The sequence below is a fragment of the Dermacentor andersoni genome, chromosome 6, assembly GCF_023375885.2.
Source record: "Dermacentor andersoni chromosome 6, qqDerAnde1_hic_scaffold, whole genome shotgun sequence".
In the NCBI taxonomy this organism is placed as follows: domain Eukaryota; kingdom Metazoa; phylum Arthropoda; class Arachnida; order Ixodida; family Ixodidae; genus Dermacentor; species Dermacentor andersoni.
This window is the reverse complement of record NC_092819.1, coordinates 137,604,058-137,626,811: the sequence shown is the minus strand read 5'-3', so window position 1 is coordinate 137,626,811 and position 22,754 is coordinate 137,604,058. Positions and strand designations below refer to the sequence as shown.

At 44.3% G+C, this 22,754-nt stretch overlaps 1 protein-coding gene and 1 long non-coding RNA gene across 4 annotated transcripts in view; one reads left to right on the top strand and one right to left on the bottom strand.

The window, feature by feature from the left end:
- The window catches only part of LOC126523557 (protein MMS22-like), a 152,225-nt gene that overhangs the window by 114,616 nt on the left and 14,855 nt on the right, over positions 1 to 22,754 (bottom strand). The window contains exon 1 of one of the 3 annotated variants that reach the window (XM_055066917.2): positions 2,007 to 2,503. The exons of 1 other annotated variant lie outside the window; for it this stretch is intronic. In XM_055066917.2, the coding sequence (XP_054922892.1) occupies positions 2,007 to 2,148 (142 nt within the window). In that variant the 5' untranslated portion in view covers positions 2,149 to 2,503. Of the gene's footprint in view, positions 1 to 1,015; positions 2,504 to 22,754 lie in introns of those variants that run through there. One more of the 3 variants, XM_055066918.2, reaches the window with a different exon arrangement.
- LOC126523572 (uncharacterized) lies at positions 272 to 8,765 on the top strand. The gene is made up of 3 exons (XR_011895285.1): positions 272 to 709; positions 6,200 to 6,337; positions 8,424 to 8,765. It is a non-coding gene; the product is annotated as an uncharacterized lncRNA (long non-coding RNA).

Below are 22,754 nucleotides of genomic sequence, written 5' to 3'. Positions count from 1 at the left end.
ACATTCGAGATTCATCGCCGGAACACGAGTTTCCGGGGCCAACCAAAAAGTCATCCATGCAAAATGTATGCAAAAAGTGCTCTGTGTGCAAGCATGATGTCAAGGGTCGACCGTCACGGAGGTTTTGTTACGACGGGTTGTGGAAAAAGGGATTGCCTTGGTAGAACGCGAAAATGTATATACAAATAAAAATGGTTATATTTGCCAACAATTTCTCTAGCTTTGGGCTACGCCGCCTTGTCCAACCTGGCAACACTGGATGCGAGTCGCGTAGCCCCGCCAGTTTGTATAGGCGGCTGCGCGTGTAGCATGTTGGTAGTTTATGGAGTATGCGCCGCCGTGTTTGCGAGAAGAGAAGCTGCTTTGCGGGGGGGAAAAAGATCTGCACTTCGGCAGTCTCGCGAACAGAATGAGCAACTCGGCGCTTCACTGTTCCGTACTCGGTTGCACGGACAACGCGAGGCCTCTACAGTCGAAACACAACGTTGCTCTGCATCCAGCTCCACGCGACACTTGCCTTCGCCGCGTGTGGCTTCAACGTAGTGGCCTCCCGGGAGACTGCAAGCACTGCAACAACGCAGCAGTTTTCGTTTGTGGGCGGCACTTCGCCCCGGATGACTATGAGCGATTGTACCAAAAAACGAAGTATGCGGTTAAAGTGCGCCTGAAGTCGAATGCTGTACCGACGCTCCTTCTTCCAAGCGAAGAGGTGAGCTTAAACCACACTTGTGTCAACCGCTACTGCGTGTGGTGCCTACGATAGATGTTCTTATTCAATGCTACTATGTCCAATCACGTTAAGCATCGCTTCGAACTATAACAAAGGCACCGCGAACACGCGGCCACTTTCGATCGCAATCGAGACCTCGACCGCGATTGGCTGCCTCCCGCAGGTTGCGCAAAGGAGCCAATCGCGACGGATAAATGCGATCCCGATTGGGTTCAATTGCGATTGAAAGTGCACCGTGTGACACCCGTATTAAAGGTCGCTGTCCGAAAGATCACAAGTACTTACGGTAGTTCATCACTTTCGGGAATATCACTTTGCCGTTGATAAGCCAGTAGACGGTGCCGTCCTATCCAAGCTTTTGCACTTAGCATCATGGCACGTAAAACACAAATGCCTTCGTTATTTTGCAGTTGCTTCCCTTTTTTACTTTTGCAATGGTCAATCAAAAGCACTCTTAGGCTGTCTGTACACCTTTGAGGAATGCTTTCTTCTGTGACAGCAGCAGTGTGTCAATGGCAATCAGAAACAGACTACAGTTTCAACTTCTGGGATAAATTATTTGCCAAGTCCAAATCAAACATTTTAATGCTTTATCACTCTTCATTTCTGCGGTGTAACAAACTCATGTCTTAGTTTCTAAAGTTTAGGCTTATTTCTCCTGATGAGTAATTAATTTTATGAGCATTCCTTACACGGTTGGTCCGTAAAGTAAGCATGCTACTGGCACTGCAGTCGTCAGTAGCGTGCGCCCCGGAGGCAGAATTTGTTTAAAAAAAAAAAAAAAAGAGGAGGGGGGAGGGGTCTAAGTAATGCACTGGGCGGCAGTCGCATCCGAGCTCTGGCGCAGTGAGTATCTGAAGTGGCGCAAAAGCTGTTTTTGAGTTTTTTGTCATAGCGGAAAATACCAAAAATGAAGCATTCGCTGGAGCAGTTCGGTACTCGACAAAATTTTGCTTTCACCTAGCAAAACTGCTTCCAAGATGCTTGCTTTGGTTAAAAAAATGTTACTATAAAGTAAAAGTTAGTAAGGCGTCAATATAATCGCGAACAGAGCTTTAGTAATCGAGAAATTGAGGTAAATGCATGACACGATTTGAGACCCCCCAGCGACATTCCGGTACTAGCCCGATGACGAAGGCACTACTCGTCATAATTTATGTTAGTAGTACTGAACTACTCCTATTAAAAAGATCATTTCATTAGGTTATAGGACGGAAGAAAATGCTACTTGTCTACTTCTGTTCGATTCTAAGAAAAAATAACATTTCGACGTTACCCTTCAGTAGTGTGGGTGGTCGAAAGGTCTCGTTTTCGCTCGACTCTGCGCGCTCAACTCTGCGCCGCGCGCGCTTTGGAGTTTCAGTTGTGTCGTTATCGCGTCGTGCTGCGCTGGTTCTGCTGGCTCGCGAAACTTGCATTTGGAACAAGCAGCGAGAATGCCACGTCCATGTGATGTCGTGGGATGTGCGAACGGTCCGCGGAACTTGGCCAAGGGCAGTTGCAGCGGCGAATCCAAAGTTACTTATCACTGTGTGCCAACGAATGAACCTCTCCGTTCGAAGTGGTTAAGTGCCATACCTCTGCCACAGCGTGTTGGCAAAGAGCCAAAAAATCGCATCGTGTGCTCGCTGCATTTTCGTCCAGACGATTACGAGTTCAACGCCGACTTACTGAAGTCGTGTGGAGTGCCTTACAAAGCAATGCTTTCCCGTAGCGCTGTTCCGTCGGTCTTGCCTGCATTCTCCGAAGCGCAAGAACTGCAGGTCGAAGACGGGGCGGTGAGTGCAGCATTTGGTATTCACGAAGGAAAAGCTACAAATGTGCGAATATGTACTGTACAGCCGTGGATGACATACAGTTGCAGTCGTAGTAGTAGTACGCAACGACGCAGGCAGCGCGAGCCCTCAGCAGCAGGTCACGTTCATCAGCGCTTAAATCGCTGAAGTCGAGCCCAGCATCGCGAGCCAATGTGTCGTTCTCAGGGTCGTCCATTGCAACGAGCGTCAAAGTTGGCGTCATAAAATAAAGAACCAGCTTATAGTCGCGCGCTTTCCCTTCCGCTAGCCACCATAGTTCCGCTTTAGCGCTGCTGTCGGCTCTGTCTTGACTCCGTTTCTGGCCGCGCGTTGGCGTTTTGCGCGGGAAAGCCGTAGCGCCGTCTGCGGGCGCCGTTTTACTCACCGACGGCGAACGTCACTATACCATGACATCACCACTCCTCGATCGGAGGGCGGGCGATTTGAACTGCGCGAGAGGTACGCGGACGCTTCAGAACGCATTTTCTCTGTAAAAAAAGTCTCTTCTTCGCATGAAACAAGCGTTTCGAGGTTTCTGAGATGGTATTTCCACAGTCCACGTTGACTTAATATTAACTTTTAGTGTCCCTTAAATAATGACTTGTAGTTGTGTGAAGAAACAGCTCCATGTGATGGTGCATCAGCACACGCAGATTGCATCAGATCTGATACAGAGTTCAAACCATCAACGCAACATAATTAGTTTTAAATAAACATTCAACTGTCACGGTCTCTAAATAAAAGCGGCAAATGAGTGGCAGGGGCAATAACTGTTTAGTAAAATTAAATAAGTTATGTTAGCACAAAAATACTGGAAACAGACAGAAACAAGGAAGAACACTTAGTGTTCGTATTGTGTTTATGTCTGTTCCAGTAGTTTGTGCTAACATGCTTAGGATAGGTTCCACTCTTAAAGACCATTTTGCAGATGCAAATGTGTGCACTAGAAATAGCACAGTGACCATAGTGCACAACATGTTCCAGAAATGGCGATGAAAGACTGTTTGATGCTGCATGTACCAGGAAACTGAGTGATCGTGCAAATCCATATGGCAATAAATTGTAATCAAGCGACGATTTCAGCACCAAAAGAGCCTTGAATTTTGCTGCCTTTGCACTTGCCCAAAATTTGTCACATTTAATTTCACTCATAGCCCTGTGTGTACATACTCTCACCCTTAAGAGCGACTTGTTGGGTGAGCTCTAACCTAGTATAACATAGTCGAACGCTAGTAAACGACAAGAAAACCAGAGAAAAAAGAAAGAGAAAGGAGCGGGAAGGGTGCTGGACTAACCACCAACTTTATATCATGAAAATGATGTGTCCTAAAGCCAAATGGAGCATGCGTGACAGCACTACAAATTACTCCAAGGTAATTATGCTTACTACACTCAACACTCTTTTATCCTGAAAGCGAAGCTTTTGCTTACCTGTCGCAAAGAATACATAGGGCAGTCAGGTAGGTGTGTCAGTGCGAGGACGCGTGAGCATAGCAGTTTGTATCCCACGGGCATCGGCGGCAATCTTCTGAAACGTCGTGAACAGTGTGGTTGTGCTGCCCTCTTTAGCAACATGTCCATCATAGGGAAAGCTAAGATGCAACAGGAAATGGAGATAAAAGAAACTTTTCATATCTATAAACTTGGTCCGGACAAGTGTGTGAGGAGTGCACCACCCGTGTTCCTGACCAGTGAAGAACTTTGCTTTCTAGATAAAGATTGTCATATGTACTAAGCCTGGCTGCCCCGAAGTGACTTACAGTGCCATCACTCATGCTCCGTTTGGCATTGGTCATAATAAGGTCAGTCATAGTAGTTTTTCCTTTGTTGCCACAGAAAGCTGTCCATGAGCATGGACACGCTATTAATGACATCTTACGATGCTTTCTTCAACCACAGTACATTGGAAGTGTTTTAATGCAATTAGCATTTTTAAAATACCTCACGCACTTTTTTCTTTCCTGCCAACTTGGGTCACTGGGTAGTCAGTCCATGGTCAAATGGGTAGAGCAGCGGACTCCTGTACTGAGGGAACAGTGTTCGAAACCTGCTGTTGAACCAACTTGGGTCATTAGTTATAGGACGCTGAGACTCTTCAATGAACCTCATTCACTCCAACTTGGGTCACTGTGTATGTGCAATTGAGTTCTTCAATGAGGGAGAGGGAACATCTTATAAATTTCACCGGTGCTGGGTGGAATCGAACCCTCATCATAAATATATTCAGACATACACCATGCGTGGGTTTTGTGGCAATGCTGCTAGATGCTGCAGTTTGTCCAGAAGGAAGTGTGGGAGAGTAGCCTGGTGGCAAACACACCTCGTACATAACGTGTTTAATTGGTGGCAATAATGTGTGCGATTGTGATACTACAAAGTCAATTGCGTAGATGTTGACATTCATTGTGAAGTGGGTTCTGTTGGCATTTTTTTTTGTGTCACGTGCGCATTGTCGATGAAAATGAACAAAAGAACACCATGTCCATGTTAATGATTATTTTGCTGCTAAAGCTTTCCAGCATCAGTTAATTATAATGTGGCTAGTCATTGTAGAAAAGCTGGTGTTCTTTCTAGCTATACTCTGTGCCAGAAGATAGCACCAGCAACTTGACTGCGGTACTATCGTGTAAACTGGAATATACATTTGCGGACAAGCAAAATCATTGTAACGGTGAACGACTGCAATGGCACACAGTCTTTGGAAAGTGGACATAAAACCTGCGTGCCTTCAAGACTTTCAATGACAGAGTGCAAGTGCAAGGAGCAGCACAAAAGTTACGGGTGGTGGGGGACCCTGTCGCCACGATTTCGTGAACACCAAGAATGGTTGTTTGATGTCAAAGGCTTACAATGGCACGACAGCAGTTGCCCAGAGGGGGAACCTGCACCACATATGCAGGGCACCAGCGCTGCCCACAACTGCATGTGGCTGCTAAGCAGCAAGTAATCACACCTGCTATGCTGCTGACACGCTTCCTCGCCCCCTGCCCCATCCTAGCCAAAATTTCTCTCCCTTTCGTTCCGAGCCGGAGCACGTCTCGGCGGCTTTTGTGTGGCTGCAGCTGAGACACCTTTCCTGTCACTCTAGACATGTTATTACTTGCGCCTCACATGATTAAAATATCGTAGTGCACACATAATGGTGCCCACCACATCGCAGAAAAGGTTGCTCACTTTTGCTCCACATTTCCAGAACTACCCACTCCATCTCTGGTGTCACATACTCGCGTGACAGCTTATGAATGCCAGCCAATGAAATAATTCATGATTGTTCATGATCTTGAGCAAAATGCATGCAGACGTTTCCAATGTTCTACAGCGTCCTGCTTATCCCGCCACTGCTCCTGTGTCGCTCTCTCGGGCACCTTCGTGAGGCACCAATCTGCACCACGAAGAGGAGAATAAGCGATGAAGGACCAACAGGCAGGACATTGCTATCTGCACAGTTCTAACGAGAGGAAATATTGTGTTGAGGAGGAAGTATAAGAGACCGTGCTCTTCACACTTTTGTGAAGTCCTTTTCCAGTGTTCAAGTGGGAGTATGTTCACTCCACAGTGTTCCTCCAGAGTGTTCTTAGTTTTAAAGAAGGGGTTTCAGGACCCCTTTAATATTAAGCCAGTAGTGAGACTGCTGTCAGGAGCTCAAAGGTGGCACCCCTTTCCTTCTTTGCAGGCAGCTCGGTCCAACGCATATAAAGTGCATACATTAGGCAGTCGCGCAAAGACCGGACACCACCATGTCGTCAAGGTCAAGGCCAGCACCCAAACTGATGTGGTCACCCGTACCACCACTACGCAGACAAAAACTAAGGTCAGTAAACCATTCGTACAGTGCTGTCACCTTTGCAAAAATATTAGGTCTTCTTCTTTTTCTTAGACTGTATACATTTGTAAGAATTGCCTGCGGTAGATAGGGCAATTCTAATCCTTCAACTGGATTGCTCAAAGAGCCAGACAGTATTTGCACAACAAATCGAAATGCATAACTTGCTAATTAACAAAACATCAATTAATTGCATCAGTAATTATTTCACAGCACATACTGCAATTTACGAATTGGTACTGATGAGTCTGCAAGGCATATCCACTAGTAACAAATTCAGAGGATGGCACCAGTTTTGAGACTTACACTTCAATGCGTAAAATGCTGTTTTATGCGTTTAACTACAACAATAACTGGAACACCATTGTATTTCATCACACACTGTGGGAATGAATCGTATCTCAAAACTGACATCATCCTAGTAGTTCATTCCAAGTGGATAAACCTTGTGAACTCACCAGCTATATTTGTAAAGTGCAATATGTCCCATAAAGTAGTCAGGTACAGACTTAATTAGTTAAAATATTCTTAGTTAAACGGCCCCTCACGAGGCCCCGTAGCAAATTTTGGTTATATGCTGGAAGTTGTTATGTGTCCTCAAGGGAGCGCTTTGCCGTAAAAATTTTTCACATGGGTTCATTAGTAGCCGAAACAAATATTTTAGTGTCGCGAACCCATGATTTCAGGAGGCAAGCTTCACCGCAAACATAGACAATCATTCCACTTGCACCGTCTAGCCTCCGCAAGTGAAATTCCTTCTCTGCGTTCTCCCATACCGGACCTCGATGATGTGCAATGCATACGTCACGGGTACTGCCTTCATGTTTTTTTTTTCTCCTCGCTTTTTTGCAGCGCACTGCACTTTTTGCGACGCAGCGTTGACGGCATCATGCGCGAACTGTTGTGATTGTTTTTTGTTTTTTTTGCGCAGCGCACGATTTTGTGTGCTGTGCACGAAGACACATGATTAGCGGTGTAAGTCAGTGCTACAAGAATACTGAGGCAGACACAAGTGGATCACAGAGCATGATCCCGAACGCGGTAGAAAATTACATAGTTTTGGTGTCTTCGCGTGCTGCTGGATGACGTGGGAACAAGCAGACAAAATGGAAGTATATCTCTCTTGCTGCAGTATGAAGTAAAACAAAAACATGCAGACATTCGGTTTGTGTGTTTTATTATTTCTGTAAGCTTTAATTCATCTATTCAAGCAACATATCACAGAAATAAAGATGTTGTCTTGAATAATTCTCAAAGTCATGTGTCACCACAAGCGACGTCACAGTGCAAACACGTGTACGTAGGCACACCAGCACGTGTACGTCATCCTCTAGCTTGGAGTGCCGCGGCCACAAAGAAAAGGGAAAACGGCGTTTGGTTTGAAATTTCAGGTCTTTCCGCGGCGCATAGCGATGTAGTATACTTTGCAGACACAATCGTTATCGCGCAGTGTATGCTCTGCGCTTGTCAGCTCAAATGGCCAGGCCTGGTGAGGTGCCCTTTAAGTGAATTATGCATTCTGTTTTCTAGTGCAAGTAATGTTTGTCTCTTTAAGCAGTCCAGGTGAAGGACTTGAATTGTGCTACTTGCCACAGGCAATTTTTACAAATTCTGTGGTTTCAAAAAATATCCAATATAAGTAAAGGAGTGCACTTTATTTTTGCATTCAAAACGAGAAATCTCTGTTGCACTTATCATTTGATCAACTCAGCGAACGTGCCGGTATGTTCTCTGCCTGATCTAACTTTGAGTTGTTGTTTAGTGCTACTTTAATTGAGACTAAATTGGAAACATGAAAACAGATTGGATTTGATGTCGCCAAGACTCGGGTGAATTGAACTGGATCAAGTAAGCCTCGCCTCAGCTCATTTCATTCTTTGTCTTCGAAAAACACTTTTATAATTAATTACACCAGGTGTCCTTTTTTTAAATGCTGATTACTTTTGAAGCACTGCTGAGTATTAAAACACCCACTTTCACACAGAGCGCCTTTGTAGCTGTCTGGCTCACAGCGGTTATGCCATGCAACTTTTTCATTGAAGCACTTGGCTGTCTTGTTTGTCTAACTCTTCAGAAACTAAGGAGCCAAGGTACAAACACGGGCCTCAAATGGTGATTCCGAGGAGATGAACGGGCAGGGAAAATATTTGTCCAGCCAATGCTGAAGAGGTGAGACCTCGAAGGGGCTCCACCGGAGGACAGCGAGCCACCATCACGCTAGCACCTGCTGTGGCACACTGACTGTGATACCTTGCCAAACGTCGACCACGTGGAACCAGCGGCCTGCTGGTGCTGCCCAATGCTGCCATCGTGAAGGTGGCACATGAAGAGCGCATACAAGAAAACTTCAACCATTACATTATTTTCAACATCATTAAAGCAGTACTGACGTCGAAATTTTTTTCCTTGTCACCTTCTTGTCCATTACGTGAAGGTCCCAACCTCTCATACCTAGAAAAATAACTAACCGGCGTCAGAGGGACCTAAATAATTTACTATGATACTTGTTTCTAGGAACCAGAAGGTGGACACACCATGACATCATGGCAGATTAAGTCACTCCATTGCTGTGATCACTGTAGACAATGCTGTAGACAAAATGTCTACAGCATTCTCAAGTTTTGCTATACGAAAAGAAAATTGTCATCGAACCGACTGTAGCAGGAAGCTACAAAAGAAACCCATAAGGGTTCCTCAGAAGGAAAGCCTTCTGGAGGATTTTTGTGCAGGCAGTTGCCACTTTAGCAGCTGCAGACCAATTAAGGCTGACATTTTCTTTTATTTAATGTGTTACTGACATATTCATTTATTCTAAAATGTCCATTTGGAGGTTACATCGAAATTCATGTTCGTGACTTGATGGAGTGTCACGTACCTACTGTAAAGGTCACCTCCCGAAGTTAACAGCGACACAGACGATGCTCGCGCTGGAGAGTGCTCTGTGCGCGTGCATGTACTATCGCCAATATCATGAGTATATGGCACTCACGTACGTGCTATGCGGTCGGCGCTCATACAACGTTATGAAAAATGTGGCAGGCTGTACTTCCGCTGACATACACATGCTCTGCTCATTAGGTACACCTAACCTAACGTAACGCTTGCAAGTGTGCTAGAGTGCATAGAATGAGTAACAAGGTGCTCACTTTTCAGTAGTTGGTTGTGCGTATGGAGAGCTTGTAAGTACTGAGCCTATAAAAGCGAGTGATGTGGAGGAAGAGATGGAGACGCTGGCAGCACGCCGCACGCATTTGGCCGTAAGCGCATGGCCAGTGTGCACGGGGCATTCCGCTACATTTCGAAGTAGTCCTTTTCGTAATAAACAGACGCAACGAGATGGGATTGTACAGGCTTTCTACGTTTTCACCCTGTACATTGTTCAGATAGCAAGTTTCCGTAGTGACAAGGTACAAATGCATTGAAAAATGTCTCTTTGGAAAGGAATCAACATTTATTTTGCGAGACGCTGCACAGACTACATACAAGTTGTGAAGGTGCAGCCCTCACAGCCAGTCACATCCAGGGCCTCTGTTTCCGAAAAGGTCGCTACACTTCCCCAGAGTGGCGTGACTTTTCCGTTATGGACAAGAACACCGTCCCTTCACTAAGTAAAAAAACTTCTCGCTTGCAAGGTCGTTCCTCTACGGCAGTTGAGGTAGCAGCTGCAAGTGGTTGTTTTTCGACGACTGCCGACCCAACGGGTACATCAGACAAAACTTCCAAGACCATCCAGCACAGCCACAAGGCTCCAACAGTGCGAACCAAATCAAAGAAGGCTCCTTCCGATCCACCTACCTACAACCTTGGCAAGGATGCCGGTCAAGGTGCCGCCAAGAAAAGTGATGCCTGACTATGCCCACCATACAGTGGTGTAAGACAGCTTGATTCCCAGTCTTGACGGCTTTCTTAAAGCTAAGGAAATTATCAGCAAAAAGAATCTGCTCAGAATTGCATGTTTCCGCCCTTGCACGTTACTTGAATGGCTCGATTATTCTTAAAGGCCTAAGGATTAATTTCAAGCCAGCCACTTCGGACATGTCCGTTACTAACAAAATCAAATAACAGAATGTTCTTAAAGATACATTGTTCGAACTTGTTTCAATCATTATACATCACTATAAAACAAATATGGAGTCGCTATGTAGGCAGGAGAAATTACTCAAACAGAACCTAACATCGGAGGAGTCATCAGGAAAAGTTCGCTATGAATCCAATAAAGTGTCAGCACTCTAAAAAATTAAAGCAAGGAAATTTTCTCATTACAATGTTGGTCCTTACACTAACCAGCTGGGATAAAAGGACAATATGCCTCCCATAAAGCACCCTTGCAAAACAACAAAATGATTGAGAATGTTGTGAACCTGTCTAGATTTGAACATTTTTGCAGCCTGGCTTAGCGCTCTCTAAAGAAGTCAAAATTTTTGCATGGCCACTGGAGGCTTTAGTTAACTTCAGCTTCTTAAAGGTTTAGGCAACTCTGCAAGAAATGTGAGACTTCGGGAATAATTTGCACTACCTCCTCCACAGCGCGATAAGTGTCTGCATATATAAAAGCAGTACAACATACTGCTTTCGACGCAACATGTCTATTGAAGAAAAGCACATGGATGAATTAAACGACAAGCAAGATCTTGTGATTAAATCTGCCAACAAAGGAGGTGCAGTAGTGATGACGGACAAGAATAACCATGTTAAGGAGGCCAACAGACAACTATCTGACTCTTCATTCTATCAGGTACTAACTTATGAACCTACTCAAGCTTTCAAACTTGAGATAAAGGAAAGAATCACCAAACTAGTAAGGATAAAATAGAGCAATTGAAAACTGTCACACCACTCAGTCCTCTAGTGGGAAGATTTTATCTCCTACCCAAGATTCATAAAGAAAATAACTCGGGCCAACTCATTGTTTCCGGTGTAGGCACTGTCACTGAAAATGTATTGCGCTATGTTGACAGCCTAATTCACGTAATAACTACATTTTCGTCTTTTGTAAAGGGTACCAACCATTTTCTTTCCGACGACAAGAACTTGGAAGAACCTCCTGAATGCTACTTGTTGCTTTCGATGTTCGTTCTCTGTACACAAATATCCCTAATGCTGATGGGATAAAGGCGGTGCTATCAGCATGTGAAGAATTGCCAGTCGATAAGCCCGTTCACTGCTATACAGTATGCACATTCCTTAAGTTGGTTCTTGAACTAAACAATTTTGAGTTTAATGTGGTGCATTACATGCAAGTAAGCAGAACGTCAATAGGAACGAGAATTGGTCCTAATTATGCCAATATTTTTATGGCTGTACTAGAAGAATTCCTTGCATCTTGCAGCTTAAAGTCGCTCTACTACTAGCGTTTTATTGATGGCATCTTTATGATTTGGCCTCGTGGGGAAACAGATCTCTTCAAATTTCTAACTTACTTCAGTCGTGCTCAGCCCACTATTTCCTTTCTTCACCACTACTCGCAGGACAGGGTTAACTTTCTGGATGTAACCGTCTCACTGTGTGGAGGCAGATTAACTACGAAACTTTACAGGAAGCCCACGGACACCCACCAGTATTTGCATTTCTACAGTAGTTGTGTCAGACACTACAAGATGGGCATTCCGTACAGCCAAGCACACCGCTTTAAGTGTATATGTTTGAACAAGGAAGATTTCAGTGCTAACCGAGCGCTAATGAAAGACGTTCTTCTGAAGCAGAAATACCCAGAGCAGATAATTAATTGATGATGCTGTAACTTGAGCTCGCAAGCTCAACCGTGCTGATATACTTAAAGCTAAACCACCTAATAGTAAACAATAAACAAATTTAATCCTTACACACTCTTCTTCGGTGCTGAAGGTTTCAGCCATTCTTAGAAAGCACCATAACAACCTTTGTCAAAGTGACCGCCTTAAGTGCATATTTGTGGAGCTGCCCCAAGTCGTCTATGGGAAAAAATAAAGATTTACGGGATACTTTGACCAAGTCGGTCCTAAATCCTAGCCATGGCACAGGCTTATGCCTTGCAACAAATCACGTTGCCTGGTTTGTCCTCGCGCGAGAACTACACAGAAGGTAATCAGTACTGCGTCCAACTTCTCTGTTCAAATAAAAAAAAAAAAAAACTTAACATGTGACACCACCAATGTGGTCTACCTTCTTGAATGTACTGCTTGTAATCAACAGTATATTGGTCAGACAAAGACACCTTTCAGGATACGATTTAATAACCACAGGTCACATGCAAAATCTCTTTTGAATCCCGTATCCAAACATGTCAGCCTTCCCAGTCACTCTTTGAATGGCCTAAAAGTGACAATATTGGAATCAGGCTTCCGCTCACACCACGAGTGGGAAATTTGTGAGTCCTATCTTATCTATAAGTTTAACACTGCCGCCTCAGGTTTTAATGAAAGCAGCGGTAAACTCACACGCTTGGCTTCTGATTAGAACAATGTGGTTATAGCCAAAAGGAAATTCCTTGTAATCTAACCACGATGCATGTAAAACGAGCTTGCTCCATGCTGACACGTCCGCATATTCTCTCTCTCTTATTCTGGAACCACTATTGTGTTGCGTGCGCCTTCGCACAGTAGAGTAGAGTCTTTTTAGCTTAAACGACGACAGTCCCTCGAGACTGGGGAAAGCGCTGCTTTAGGGGCGGCTCATCACAGCCACCCACATGTTCTTCCTCTTCCGCTACCATAGAAAGGACGTTTCTTTTTTTTTCCCTCCCCACTTCTTAGAGGATGAAGACAGTACTTCCTCGTCTCTGACTCATCGCAGCGATCCACATGTTGTATTCTGTCCATGGGTTAGTCCCCGTTTAGGAAAGAAAGCAAATGTGTAGTTTAGTTTATTTTTGATTTCTTTTTTACTGTTTTTTTGCTACCACTTTGTTTGGAGCCACATGTCCTTTGCCTCCCGACACTTTGGGAACAAACATCTTTTGTAGTCTCGTTCATTTGGATGAAGGCTGGGCGACCAGCCAAAACATTAGTAAAACATTAGTATGTTTGTTGTTGTTAAACGTGTGAGTATTCCTTTCATGATTACTTCTCCGAGTTCAGTGTACACTCCTTATTGACTGTACAACTAGTAAAGTGAACGCGTCAGCTAGTTGGTTGAACATCTTGAACTAGGGAACAGCACGAAAGACGAGGATGCAGAAGAGGCACACAACAACCACACGTAGCACTATGTGTGGTTGTTGTGCCTCTTTGGCATTCTATCTTTTGTGCTGTTTTATAGTTCAATATAGATAACGTCATATAACTTCACATAGCTTCATCACACCCTCCCTAAAGTCTGCAGTCAATCTTTATTAGCCTCATAATAGCTTCTGAACAACCCTTTGGCACAATAATGATGCGAACTGCCTGCGCATAATTGCCACCAACTCCAGACTTTGTGAAATTCATTGCTTCAGAAACAAAATTAGATGAGTATGCCACTGACTTTGATAACTACACCCGCCATTGGACAGTGATGTGGATATCTTAGTCTGCGTCACGTTTTCGCATTAGTAGTGAAGTAAAGCAACATAATTTTACAGGAAAGTAATCACAAGAGATGGGAGATGAACTTAAATAGTTTTACAGAAATCACAAATAATTTTCTTTTGTTATTTAAAGGGCAAAAATATTTAAGAGACAGGAGAACTATGCTGGTTGGTATTGATTTATAATTAGTACAGTCCAAACAATGAAGACGAAGGGGAGACACAAAACAACAGGATCATGAGCTGACTACAGCTGATGCTTTATTGGAAACAAGCATTTTATAGAAATGCCAAGCTTCCTATTGCACATGCTCACCATAAGTAAGTGCCAACACATCACTACCTAACGAACGAAATGCACCGGCAGAACAAACCGGGAGAAATAAGTGACATTCTCACTTCTCACATTTATGTTTTTTAACATTTACCCTCCAGTTCCAAGAAAAGACAAGCAATCAGAGAACACACATTGTTGTAAGTCATGTAGCATGTCAAAAAAGAAGCAAAACATTTTTGAAGTTGAACCCATTGATCCAAAGTGCCCTTAAAAAAGAAAGAAAAAAAAGCGGAGAATTTTAAATAAGCCCACCATTTTTGCTAATCTATCGAAGGCGAAACTTGGATTCTCGTCCGTGCTGTGATTCGATTAATAAAACTCAGTTTACCTTAACTCCATAAGAGAGGTTGTACAGATTAAGAATAAAATGTTTAAAGGGACAATAAAGGCAAATATTAAGTCAAGCTAAAGTGATAGATTATCGCGAACAGAGCCTTAATAATTGAGGTGAATGCAGGACATGATTAGAGACTCCCCTGGGACATTCAAGTACTTGCCCGATGACGAAAGCACTCCTCAGTTAAATTGTGTCATTAGTACTCAGCCACTCGTTGCATGAAACATCCTTTATTGTATTATAAGACGAAATAAAATGCTACTTGTCCAGTTTTATTTTACTTTTAGAAAACTGAACTCATTGAAATACCTCTAACAACGACGTGGGCGGTCGATAGGTTTCATTTTCACTCAACTCCGCGCCGCCCACGCTTTTGCGTTTCAGTAGTTATTGCATAGTGCTGTGCTGGTTTTGCTGGCTTGTGAAACTCGCACAAACTGCAAGTAGCAGAGAATTGAACTTCTATGTGATGTCGCGGGATGCCCGAACGGTCCACACTACTTGACCAAAAAGCAGCTGCAGCTGCGAATCTGCCGCTCTGTCTTGACTCAGTACCTCGCCCTGTCGGGCGCCATTTTACTCACCGATGGCAGCAAAGGGTGGTGATCGCGTATGCAACGTCACCACTCCTCCAGTTAGGTGGTGGGAGATTTGAATTCCAAAAAAGGTATTCGGACCCTTTGGATGCAATTTTCTTGTAGGCTTACAGTCGCCAACTGATTTTTCGGACTCCAAAAATTCGGACATGTTCGATTATTCGGTCTGCTTTGCGGCACCACCATTCTACCCATAGACCATAATGTATAACAACTGCCGAAAGTTCGAACACCTTGCAACCTCTCGTCTGATTTTTCGGACACTCCTTCAGCCAATTCGATCGAGAGCACCATGCACCGACTCTGACCGGTGCATGGTTCGACTTGCTGAACGCCATTTTTGTTTTGAACGGAGCCTCCTTGCTGCCCCACGAAGTGGCGCTACTGCAAATCCCCGCTCATCATCATCGTTTCTGCCTGCTTCGTGCCTACACAGCAGTTGCGGTCTCAGCTTAGTAAGCCATGTGAAGACAATCCAGCAGCTGATTCGTTTCTTTCTTCGTGCACGACGCTGCGAGTAGGCCACGTTTTTTGTTTGTGCGACTTATGTCGGCATGACGGCGTGGTGATGTTTGCTTTGTCTGCTGTGTCGAGGTTGCGGTGATGCAACGCGGCGTATGGAAACATCGTGTCAAGTATCTAATGGCGCCAACAGTGCCCGTGCAGATTGCGCAGGGGAATGCCGGCAAGCGGGTGCCGGGAAGCCTAGGATTTGTCGCCTTCCTATGTGCTCCCTACTGACGCCGAAAATGTTCTGCCGAGATCTGTGCAGTGTTTGCATTGTGATTCTGGACACCGTCTCATTTGACAGTTTCACAGGTGCTGATACTGCTGTACAGCAGTATCAGGTATCAGCAGTATCAGTATCAGGTATTCATCAGGTTTCTGCTGCGCCACTGGACGATGACTCCGAGTCGGAAGATGACGCACCATGTGCTATGCTGCCGTCGCATGCGGAGCATGTACAAGCATTGACTGTGCTTTCAGGTGCCTATAGTGACCGTACTGACCCTCTCCGAGATTCAGGCTTATCTGATTGCACGTAAACGGAACAGCGGCAACGGTGCATTCACGATTTCTTCAAGCCTACTGCCGAGTCCGAATAAATGCGGGGAAATAAAGGATTTCATTTTTTTTTCTTAATCTGCTTTTTCGGACACCTGTTTATTCGGACATTTCCGCAGTCCCCGTGAGGTCCGAATAAACGGTCGGCGACTGTAGTATTTTTTTTTTGGCACAAGACAAGTGTTGCGAGGTTTCTGGAATGGTGTTTAAACAGTCCACGCCGACTTAGTATTTGCCTTTAGTGTCCCTTTAATGCACAAAAAACTGTATTCTCTACACCATGCACTTTTTTAAGCAGCAACATTTTGCGACTTGATAACGAGATTTTTTTTTACTTTGTCTCAGTTAAAATTTTCTTATGTGAAACAATAACTTATGTGGTAAAAGTAGCCTCGATTGTGTGGTAGGATTGCACAAAGCCCCTCTATCTACACGCCACCGCCGCTTTTGCTAAGTAGTGCCAACCTTTAACGTGCGCCGCTGTTCCCTGATTTGTTGTTCAAACCAGTTCTGCTTCTGCAATTTCCACTTACGGAGTTTCCATTTCCGGTTGTTCCACTTGCAGGGTTTTCGGTTCCCGAGTTTTTTTGCTTGTTGCAGGCTAGCGCTCTCTATGCAGCTGTGATGTAGCTTCTGGCTGAAACCAGAAGCTGTGACTACATAAGTTCTGTTTGATGTCGGAAGCTGGGGGGATGAGCGAGGGAGGAGTGCGTAGGTTGGTGGTACTTAACCTGGTCGGCAAAAAGTGTGTATGGAGGGGCTTTGCCACTGCAGTGGTGTCATCGCCCTTTCCCACGGGGCCTGTGTGTTGATCATATAAATGGGGAGCATTTCAGGTGGCAGGTGCAATGAGAGAGTAGCATCAGAAGTTGTATCCCCCGAGCCAGCCTTAAACAGCTTGCTATGAGCGCTTGCTACCTTAATGTACCACAGAAAAGATACGGATACAGGATCTCTGAAAACCCAAGCTCAACTCATTACATGGGCCAGAAGAGGCAAAAAAGACACAATACGAGTCACTTTTCTTTACTACCACAAAAACAACGAGCTCGGAGTGCAATATGATTGTAATTTCATTTTTATTATTAGAACTACAGAGTTCATAGGGTTGACCATGCAGGGTTCTAAAGATAGGCTAAATTTTGCCACTTAAAAAGAGATAAGGCAATACGTTTCTGCAGTACTAGCTTTATCAGTCCTGCGAGGGCATTCTGCAGAATTTTAACAGAACTCGGGAAATACAGTTCTTTTTAAAATGTCATTAAAATAGGCCAATTTTGGCTGCTTTTGCAATTTTTGCGTTTTTAGAATTTTATTACAAGTACGTAATGTAGCTGCAGATTTTTTGCATTAGTTTGCAAGAAAGTATTAGAAGATTTGTCAGAATTTTTTTTCAGTTTCATTGCCTTAGCTAAAATGGGCCCACAAAGCCACCGATATTGGGGTCAGTGAGAGGTGCTTGCTCAAAAAGCAAAGTTTGGCAGTATTAAAGAAAGAAAAAAAAGAAGGAAGATACTGTGAGTGACACATGTCTAAGTTTTCTTGTCCAGAGTACAAAGAGTCTAAAATTGCCCCCTCCCCCACCCACTAAAAAAAAAAAAAAAATGTTTGGTTTTAGTTTTGGAGTGATAGGTCTTCAAACTTGTAAAATATGCAAGTTCCAATATTGCTCTTCTCTACTTTTAGTGAATTACATTTATTTTTCTGGAAATTCGCACTGCATCTCACAAAACAAAAGTTAATTCCTGTCTACAGAGACATTTGCCCTCCTCGTAAAATTTTCGCTGGAAAGAAAATATAGTCCGGACTCCTAAGTCTGTCATCTGCACACATTCCATAATTCGTAAAGTGGCACGCTAAAACGCACATGGTAGCTTGGCTACGGTTCATAAACCGTTAGAACCGGTTAGTACTAAGGAGCGTACTTAGGCCGTCAGCCTTTATTGTCATTGCGAAGTGATGAAGGCATTTTAAAAGAAAAGAAAAAGAAAAGCAGGCAGAAATCCTTGAAGTACAACGCTCATAGGGGACTTCGATGAGTGACGCAAGTTCCTGTACATTGTGCTTACGGCACTGCTCGCTCGCGCACACTCATGCATTGTTTTTTGAAAGCCGTTACCTGAGCACGAATGCTTGCGTTTATATGCCAGAAGCACCAATGTACATGCCTATATGAATGTGTTTGCGAAAAAAACAGTTTCAGCGTGCATTTTGGCGGTTCCTCGAGACTTTCGCTCGTTAAAAAGCATTTGCACCCTCGGTGGTTACACAAGCGTGCTTGAGCGAACAGAATGTGTAACAGGGCGACTCAATGTTCTGTACTCGGTTGCATGGAAAACGTGAGGCCTCTGCACCGAGCGCCATTCGAAAGTTCTCTTTGTCGTGTCTGGCTTCAATGTATCGGCCTCCCGGAAGACTACCGCAGCATAGACGTTTTCGTCTGTAAGCACCACTTCACTCCGGAGGACTATACCTACGACCCGTGGTTGGTGCGAGAAATGAAGTATGCGGTTAAGTTGCGCCTAAAGCCAAGTGCAGCACCAACGCTCTTCCTTCCGAGCGAAGAGGTGAGCACAAACCACGCGTGCGTCCACTGTGAAGTGATGCGGCAATTACCGCTTTTACGTTGTCCGAGGGCCTGTAATGCTTGCCATCAACATTCCGTCACTGCTGCTACGTCCAGTCGCGATAAGCATCGCGAAAGATGTCTGCCTTAAAGGTTGCTGTCCGAAATATTGCAGGAGGGAATATCGCTTTGTCGCTGATAAGCCAGTCATCTCAAGTGCTCTTAGGCTGCCTGTAGCTGTAGAACACTTTTTTCAGTGACAGCAGCAGTGTCTAAATGACAGAGAGAGACTATGAGTTGAAACTTTTGGAAGCAGTGATTTAGTTCAAATAAAACATTTTGACTGTATCACTTTTTGATTTCTTCCACGCAGTAACGAATTCACCATTTGCATTTAGTTTCTAAGCTGATGATTTAGACATTTTTCCTGATAAGTAGTTGCGAAGCTTATGAGTATATCTTAAAAATATGTTGCACACACCAACTTATGTCGATCTTATGTGAAGACACATTTGAATGTTACTGCAAACAGCATGTGACAAATTAATTTCCGATAGCTACGGCACATAAAAGTACCTTTCGCGCACACACCAGAGGCCCATCCAAACATGTCAGCTGCTTACTGTTTGAGAAAGGTGCGACTCTAATGAAAGCTGCATATCAGCACCTCCTAAAACTGAAGCCCAGCAATGCAATTTCTAGCGATGCTTGTATGTCTCATCCTCAGGCCAAAGACCAGTGGACCCTTGAGAAGACTCAAGGTGTCATTTACAGAATCTATAGCTTATATCGGGGTGACTAAAAACCTCCTTTAATGACTGAGGCAGACAGAAACAATTTCTGTCACTTGGACCGCCAGAGCAATGGCATGGCCTAACACTGAGGCAATGAGGCACAGGTTTGATTTTGATGGTGCCGTCATCCTTTTATGGAAAGAAACCTGCGCAAGCTGTTCGACCCTGTCACGGCACATTCAGGGTGCCAAAGGGACAATGAACTGCATGTTAGGAGAGCTTCCACTAACTTACATGCAGGACGTATGCAGGGTTGCCTCCCCAGGCGACCATTGCCAGGGCCACAAGCTGGATCTATGAAGTGCTAAGCAAAACTCCTGGGAATTTGAAAAGCGCAGGCAAACTGGGTTGGTATACATTTCCACCACTAGATATAGCCAGCAGTATGCCTTGCGGATCAGTGTGCTGAATGATTTGCATCTAAGATGAAGTACTGTTTTGCGAAGTGTTGTTTTGCAACGCAATGTTTCACTGATTTGGCATATTTCTTAGCAATCAATGTGACAGACTTCAAGGAGCAAAAGATTTGCATCAAGTTTTGTTTTAAACTTGGAGAAATTGTGGCAAAGTCTTATTGCATGCTAGAGGACACTTTTGGAGTCGATGCCATGAGCCAAAGTAGGACGTTTTTATGGCATAAACGCTTCAAAGAGGTTTGAATGTGTGTTGACGATGACGAACGTTCTGGACGCCTGTCAACGAGCACAACCCCGGAAACAATAGCAGAGGTTCGTAAGGCTGTCCTTGTAAATTGCAGGCTAACTATAAAGGATATCTGCGACATTGTGGGACAATCATACGACACAGTTCAGCGAATTTTGTCGCATGCTTTGAACATGAAGCATATTGCTGCAAAATTCATGCCAAGGCTGCTCGGTGACAAACAGAAGCTGCACCGTGTTTCTGTCTGTACGGAACTGAAGTAACAAGTCAGAGACAATCCCAAATTCCTCTCCAATGTAATAACCGGGTTTGATACATGGGTTTATGGCTACAATCCTGAAACCAAACAGCAGCTGTCGCAATGGAAGTCGCCGAATTCCCCGCGGCCTAAAAAGGTACATCAAGTTGGTGGCAATGTGAAGTCCATGCTCATTGGTTTTTTTTTACCTACGTGGAATTGTCCACAAGGAATTCGTACCTCCTGGACAAACCGTGAACAGCGAGCTTTACTGTGACATTTTGAGGCGCTCAAGAGAGCATTCATTGCAAACATCTCAAGAAGTGGAAAAACAACTGGCTTCATCACGACGATGCGCTCGCTCACACATAACTCGTTCGAATGTTCCCGACTTCCAAACAAATCACAGTACTTCTGCACCCACCCTATTCACTTGACCTCGCCCCTTGTGACCTTTTCTTGTTCCCAAAGTTGAAGTTCAGGCTGAAAGGACATTGGTTTCACACTGCTGAAGAGATCCAGTTGGAATCGCACACAGTCCTTAACACAATGTCACTCGGAGAGTTCCATGAATGCATGGAATCGTGGCAGAAACACTGGGATCAGTGTATACATGCTCAAAGGAACTACTTTGAAGAAGACAGTGCTAATCAGGCATTATCGCAATTTTTTTTTTATGACTGAATTCCCAGAAGTTTTAGGTAGCATCTCGTACAGAAGGCCACTGCAATTTGCCGATGTCAACCTGATAAAGTAGTCTGATAACTCCAAAACGTTGCGTTGATTCTGATAAACTGACTTGGTTGGTGCTTGTCTAATTTCAGTAGTGATTATGTCATTTATTTTGGAAAAGGTGCAAGAAACTAATACACTAAGCAAAGAACGACAAGAACTCGGCACATTAGATAAGGCCCATTCGATTTAGTTGCACTTTCTGAACCAGTTCTTGAGAGCGTCATGCGCAGTGCTGCACAAGGTCATATTGTGCAAGTGCATCGTGGCCACTGAAAATCGAGGGGAAACATGCAGCAATGAAACAAACTCTGTCGTCTGGTGCAGAGCAGTCAAATTTTCTTGGCAAATGCGCAAGCAGCAAAAGGGAGGGTATTTTATTTTCGTTATCGCAGTAATCACTATCACGATGGCACTAAGTCGCGGCAGTGGGTACTGTTTTTTTTTTTTTGCCAGAAAACACATTCCAGGAGAAAAACGTGCAATTAAAAGCAAGTTAATGTATCAGAGCGCAACTCTGGCGATTTTTCTATGTCCATTGATCTTAATAAAACTTTGAATACACGTTCTCTTTTACTCTGATTGTCTGTACCAAACAATATGGCTGCAAGTCATTTAGTTTTCCTGAGAATGAATTTTAAAGATTGGTTGCGTGTTCCTGACTCATGAATTTTTACTGGCTACCCTATGTCTGTGACGTCAGAGACTACACCGCCACCGTCGCTGAAATCGCCGCTGTCTAGTTTGGAATTCCCTTTCAATAGATGAAGAGCCAATAGTGACGGCACACTAGGAAGGAACAAAAGACAGGACAAGGCGCTACTTGCAACTGTTTATTGAAGTCAAAGGTGGCTGATTATATAGCCATGGCTATATAATCAGCCACCAATATAAACAAGCCCACTATAAACAACCACCAATATAAACAAGCGCGAACTCTCGCTCGTGCTTGTTTCGCATGGCTTGGTTTGGTCTCATTTGCGCTTGTTTACTTACAATGACGAGTCTAATCCAAGACCTCGTGATGAAAAGAAAAAAAGCATGCGAGCTCGCAGAGGGAAGCAGCGGCAGAGGCCCAGTCCGGCCTCGGCAACTCCGTTGCTTCAGTGGCAGAGGTAATTAGCGCTGTCTATCAAGCTGGCAGGAAAACAAATCCACTTCCCTCCCGCCCTTACTCGCAACTACGCTCCCTCACCCTCCCTGTCAGCTCCCTCGTAACTCCCTCATCTTTGATGGTCTCCACGTGCGCGCGCATCCGCGCCAGTGCTGCCAATCCTGCCAACCCGGTGCCAGCTTGCTCCTTAAAGTTTCGTTTTCTGCCATTATCAGAAAGCGAACGTTGGTGGATGTGGGCAGTTTCGTGATCCTTGTTCGCTGTGTGTTCACGCGCCACGGTATTTCACAACCCGCACTATTCGTGCATTGTGCTATGGCAAATGAATACTCCGAGAACAAGTACTTCTTTTAATTCGAACTAATTCTTGGGCCTCTTCGAGTTCGAATTATCGAGATTCGACTGTACAAATTCAAAGATATGTGACAGTCTATGCAGGGCGTAGTCTGTTCGAATTACCCAAAGCTAATGCTCAGG